This window comes from Merops nubicus, unplaced genomic scaffold, assembly GCF_000691845.1.
Source record: "Merops nubicus isolate BGI_N331 unplaced genomic scaffold, ASM69184v1 scaffold7269, whole genome shotgun sequence".
Classification (NCBI taxonomy): Eukaryota; Metazoa; Chordata; class Aves; order Coraciiformes; family Meropidae; genus Merops; species Merops nubicus.
Window position 1 is genome coordinate 7,995 of NW_008631592.1, and position 5,838 is coordinate 13,832.

A 5,838-nucleotide genomic window follows, 5' to 3' on the forward strand; every position below is an offset into this window, starting at 1 on the left:
TCCGTGCTCAGGCACCACTCAACAAACTCAGGAGGTCAGAGACGATTTGCGACCTCGGGGTTTATTTATAACAGAGCCAGTGAGAACACACTTACACAGAAGTCCTGGAGGGACTGGGAGCCACGTGGGCACACAAAGGAACAGAGAGGTGCACAGGAACCCCGTGGGGCTCCAGCAGTGCTGGCCAAGGTGTGTCTGGCCAGGAGGGAGGCTGGATTTTGCTGCCACACTCCTCTATACTGACGCGGCGAAGCCGATGCGGTTGTTGCCCATGTCAAAGATGGTGTAGTACTCCTTGAGGAAAACATCACCAAAGATCCAGAGCGGCTGCCCGTTCTGGGAAGGCAGGGAGGGGGGGTCAATGGTGGGCTCATTCCAAAGAGTGCAGTAGCCATTTTTCTGTAATAGGAAAATAAGGGTGGGTCAGAGCCTCAAACAAGCACCAGGACCCTGCCAGCTGGGCTGCAGGAAGGTGGGATCTGCACACACAGGTAGGGAGAGCACTGCTACTTGTCCAGAAGCACCAGAACCTTTCCTGGCCCTCAGGGACTCAGCAGGATGAAGGTGCTCAGCTAATACATACGTTCAAGACGTAGGCAGAGGGGCTGAGTGGGAGCTGAGATCCGTTGATGACAAAAGTGATGGTGGGCAAGTTCTGGATCTGATTGCAGTCAACTGCATACTGTGGAGAGAGGGTGAGAGGAGGTTGTGGCTGGAACAGCACCCACTGAGAGGAGAGATATCCCACAGTGAGTGGAGAGAGATCCCCACACATGGAGGTAACATACATTTCATCCCCTGGCAGTGCCACGTCGCCTCATCCTTCCCTGACATGCCTGCAGTGACATGTTCTGTAGATACCACACGAGTTTTGTGGGACCTGCTCAAGCCTACAGCTCTGGCTCACTTGCAAGCTGCTCCACACACCTCCAAAGCACTTACACCATAGCTGGTCTGCTGGGCACCCGTGTACTGAAGGAAGCCATCGATGTACTGCTGGGGCACTGTCAGCAGGTAGGTCCCCGTGTCCACGATGGCCTGGCAGCCCTGGCTGCACCAGCCAGTTGGAGACTGCCCGATAGCAAATCTGGGAGAAAACAGGGAGAAGAACTTCACTCTAAGCACCCGCTGGCAGCTAAACCTGTCTTGGCTAGACCTGTAAGTCTGGGATGCTCTGAAACCTCCAAACCCCTGCCTCGAGCCCGTGCCTGCTGCAATAGCTGCAGCTTCATCTGGAGGACAACTCCACCAGCCTCATTACAGGAGCTTGCCCTGTGGATCATGCCCGTGGGGTATGGACACAACTCACTCATCAAGTGCGACCTGCCAGTAGAGCTCCTGGGTCACTGGTGCCCACACGATGTCCCCTTTGAAGAACTTTGTGTTGATTCCTCCCAGAGTGAGCTCTCCCCCATAGTTGTAGGTGGGATTGCTGCAAAAACAGAGTTACAGCAGCAGAGACTGATAAATGAGTGTGATCTACGTGGGCTACCAAGGGAAAAAAATCCTGGGGAGCCTGCCTGGGGACAGGCAGAGGGACATGGGTGCACACGGGACGTGCAGATGGTTACCGAGAGAAGTAGAAGCTGAAGATGGGCTCGGTGAGCTGGTTCTGCTGCAGCATGCCCTGCAGAGCAGTGGGCATCCCCCCCACTGCCAGCGAGGGGTAGGCCATGCCCAGGATCCCATCAAATTCGGCGAAGTAGAAGGGCTGGGTTGGCTCGTCCTCGCTGAGCCCAAACTCCTGGCTTGTGACCTGGATGCTCTGGATCTGGAGGGGAAGGGGACACCAGGTCAGCCTGCGTGCTCAGGTAAACCCAGGCAGCTGTTGGGAGGGATGAGCAATGCCCTGAAAGCCTGAGGAGCACACTGCAAGGTCATAGTTGGTTAAAAACATCACCAGGCAGCTGGGAAAACGATCAGGAATTGGGTTAAAACAAAGTAAAAACACAGCTGGGTAACTGCGGGTGGCTACAGCCACTTTATATCAGTACTGCTCATCTCAGGCCCTGGTTTGCCCAAGTTTTGGCTACCTGAGACATGAGATCTGCCCTTAAGCTGTCCCCAGGAAGAGGGGGCTGGCAGGGGGTGCACTCACCTGCAGCGTGTCGTAGCCCAGGAGCACGGTGAGCGTGCCGCTGCCGTAGGAGAGGGTGAAGGACTGGCCATTGGGGACAAAGGTGGAGGACGAGCTGGGGTTGAACTTTGCATGATTGACTGTGGGAGAGAGAAGAGGGTAGAGCTCCTGGGCAGGTGCTTACCTGGCCAGGGTGGGGTTTCCCCTGCTGGGATAACCCCTGGGAAAGCGGCTGTGAGGGAACGGGCTGTTCCTCTGCCCGGCGGTTATCTCAGGGTTTGCTTCCCAGTTTTGCCCGCACCCCTCTCCAGGGAAGAGCTGTTGGGATCCCATCGGCCACCCAGGGTGAGCAAAGCCATCAGCAGCTAATTCCCCACGGCTCTCCCCCCAGCACTGAGTTCCATTGGATGAGCAGGACATCAGCTTTGCTCTTCCCTCCACCCAGCCACAAAAGCTCAGACACAACCGCTGTGATTTCTGAGCTCTGGTGACACCCACGATGGTTGCAGTGATTTGGCCATCTTCATTTACACTGAGGGTGGTGAGCCCCTGGCCCAGGCTGCCCAGAGAGGTGGTCGCTGCCCCATCCCTGGAACCATCCCAGGGGAGGTTGGCCGGGGCTCTGAGCAACCTGCTCTAGCTGGGGATGTCCCTGCTCAGGGCAGGGGGGTTGCACTCGATGAGCTTTAAAGGTCCTTCCAATCCAGAACCATTCTATGATTAGAACAAGGGCAGAGGGCTCTGTTTCCCAAGCAGGGCACTGGCTGGTACCCAGAGCAGCGTGTCAGGATCATTTTTGGTCTGGCATGGTGATTTCTGGCATGGTGGGAGCTATGAGCAGCACCACACAGTACTCACAGCACGCTGGAGTCTGGCAGTAGGTGGAGGGCACCCACAGGTTGGAGGAACCGGTGTCAAAGAGCACCAAGAAGTTCTGTGGGGGTGTCCCGATGCTGATCTCCCCGAAGTAGGAAGACTGCAGAGAAGAGATGAGACATCTCCATGGGCCACAGGGTCGGGGGCAGACCAAGGTTTCACCTCCCAGCACTTTGCAGGGTGTCAGAAACGTCAGGCTCTCTCTTGCAAATAACAAATGAGGCAGGAGCAGCCTGAACCCTCACCCTGCTTTTCCCCCCAAAGGTGTCATATTAAATATTTCATTGGGTTTGTCTTTTGTAACATACAGAAGAGCATTGCTGGGGGAAAACTTTTCTAAAGTCTAAAATAGAAGCTTAAAAAAAAAGTGGGAAAGAAGCAACCTCACACTCCTGGAGGCTCAGGGGGAAGAGGGAAGGAGGAGGGGAAGGGGAGCGTGGTGTGCAGAGAGGAACTCACATCCAAGTGGTTGGTTATGGGCTCGTTCACAACGTACTCCCCACTGAAGTGATATTTCTTAACTGGGTCATATTTAATTTTCTTCAGGAAGTCCTCCAGCACTCCAGCCTCTCTCATTTTCTCCCGAATAGATTTGCCTTTCTTCAGCTGGACTCTGCACAGAAGGGAAAAAAAACAAACACCCAAACCAACCCCACAAGAGAGCAGGAAATCAGAGGAATATTTGGGCACTTTCAAATGATCAGCCCTCTGCTCGGCTGCCTTGCACATCCCCAGGGGCTGCTCTCCCAGTGAGGGATGCAGCCTGGACTAGGACCACGATGATGTGAGGAGCTGCAGGAAGCTGGAGTCACGCCGGGCTGGACTTGGGCAGCATCTTTGGGGACACAGTGAAGCCCCTGCAGGTTACAGCTGCAGCCAGGCTCTGCTACCCGCCCCCTCCCTGCCCCCGAGGCTGCTGCAGGACACTCACCTCACCATCCCCTCGGAGAGCTGGAGACACATCAGGGCTAGGACGAGCCACTTCATGGTGCAGGAATTCTCCACTGGTCCCCACACAGCTTCTCGGAGACCACAGCAGATGCGCCGAGCTGCCCCGACTCCCCAGTTTTATACTGGGAAGCAGTGACCCCCCCTTATCAGCTGACCTCCGTTTTCCATTACCATCACGTGCACCTCAGGCTTCAAGGGTTTCTTTGTATTTTGGGCCACGAGGATTTTGAGGAGTCTGTGTCCTTAGCGAGGCGCTCAGGTGAGAATAGAGCACCACAGGTCTTCGATAGCGAGATCAAAGTGCTACCATCCGATAAGAGGCCAGCTCTTATCACAGCAAAGAGAGGAGTGACCCAAACGTCACCATGGTGGGGCGTTATCTGTGTTCGTCAAAACCTGTTCAAACCTTTTCCCAAAACAAAGGCGCTCAGAGCTCTTGGCGCGGGATGGAACCGCTCTGGAAAACTCGTCCGCCCGCAGGGACCTTCTGGCCTGGAGGAGGGATGGCTGTTGGCAGGGAGGTGCTGGTGGTTTTTTTTTTTTCCAGGGCATGGTGCAAAGAGCTGGAGGCAGCTGCTTTGCTCCTCGTCCCATGGAGAGCCCGTGAGGTTTCTTCTCTCGCTTTCTCGTGGGTGGTTTCCAGCACTGGTCTGCCTTCTGGTTTGTCCTTCAACTCTGTGAGGGTTCAGCTCCAGGTCCACCAACAGAAGAAGGACATGGATGTGTTGAAGCTGGCCGTGAAGATCAACAGAGGGCTGGAGCATCTCTGCGGAGAGTTGGGGTTGTTCAGCCTGGAGAAGAGAAGGCTCTGGAGACACCTTACAATGGCCTCCCAGTATCTAAAGAGGACCCATAGGAAAGATGGGGTGGGAATTTTTACAAGGGTATGTAGCAATAGGACAAGAGGTAAAGGTTTTAAACTAGAAGAGGGGAGATTTAGACTAGATGTAAGGAAGAAATTCTTCACTGTGAGGGTGGTGAGCCCCTGGCCCAGGCTGCCCAGAGAGGTGGTCGCTACCCCATCCCTGGAACCATCCCAGGGGAGGTTGAGGGCTCTGAGCAACCTGCTCTAGCTGGGGATGTCCCTGCTCAGGGCAGGGGGGTTGCACTCAACCTTTAAAGGTCCCTTCCCACCCAAACCATTCTATGATTCACGAGCCTCTCCATTCTTCATTATCCTCTCCTCCAGGTACAGCTCATTTCTGTAGGTCATACTCCTCAATCCTGCTTCTGCTTTCATACCATTTTGGACAGAAATCACATATTTTTCCTTTTTTTTTTTTACATTTTGTGTAGAAACTCATTCCCTCTCCAGCCTGTGTTAAAAGGCAGGTGCTGTGCCTCTCTGCATGGGGCAGGCTTAACCCACCCATGGAAGAATCCCTCGGGGTTTAACCCACCCACCAGGCCCTCACACCAGCCCAGAAACTCAGCCAATTCTTTGTTCACCTTTTTCTATAGAAAAAAAAAAAAGAGAACCACAAACAGACCTCCCAAACCACCAACAAACACCCAAAGAGACCAAAACATTTTGGGTTAGAACCTAAATATTTTCTAGCAAGCGGACCAAAATATTTTCGGTCATAACCTAAATATTTCCTAGCAAACAGACCAAAACATTTTTGGTTATAACTTAAACATTTTCCAGCAAATGGTTTTCCAGAGCTCCTCTGGCCAGGCTTGTATCCCTGCTCCAAGCAGGTTGGGATCACTCTCTCCATCACCCACCCACAGCCCGACGCCGCTATCGCCGCGCTCATCCCGTGTCAACGCCCCACGAGGATTTCATTCCCCCGGGAACACCAGGGAGTGTGTGTCCTTTCCTGGATATTGAGACTATAATAAAGCAATTATCTTGTTTGCTAGCAGGATTGATAGAAAGATCAACTTATTAAGATTGGATAAAAAGCAAATTCTGGCTGAAAGCAAAGAGC

The 5,838-nt window shown here is 53.7% G+C and overlaps 1 protein-coding gene across 1 annotated transcript in view; it reads right to left on the minus strand.

Moving 5' to 3' along the window:
* The window catches only part of LOC103779971 (gastricsin-like), a 10,192-nt gene extending 6,252 nt beyond the window's left edge, over window positions 1–3,940 (minus strand). The window contains exons 1-10 of the mRNA XM_008947617.1: window positions 3,885–3,940; window positions 3,413–3,566; window positions 2,936–3,053; window positions 2,099–2,217; window positions 1,572–1,771; window positions 1,310–1,432; window positions 943–1,087; window positions 881–883; window positions 584–682; window positions 241–399 (exon numbers count right to left, since the gene is read on the minus strand). Coding sequence (XP_008945865.1) covers window positions 241–399; window positions 584–682; window positions 881–883; window positions 943–1,087; window positions 1,310–1,432; window positions 1,572–1,771; window positions 2,099–2,217; window positions 2,936–3,053; window positions 3,413–3,566; window positions 3,885–3,940 — 1,176 coding nt within the window. The remainder of the gene's footprint in view (window positions 1–240; window positions 400–583; window positions 683–880; window positions 884–942; window positions 1,088–1,309; window positions 1,433–1,571; window positions 1,772–2,098; window positions 2,218–2,935; window positions 3,054–3,412; window positions 3,567–3,884) is intronic.
* Window positions 3,941–5,838: the final 1,898 nt, after the last annotated feature.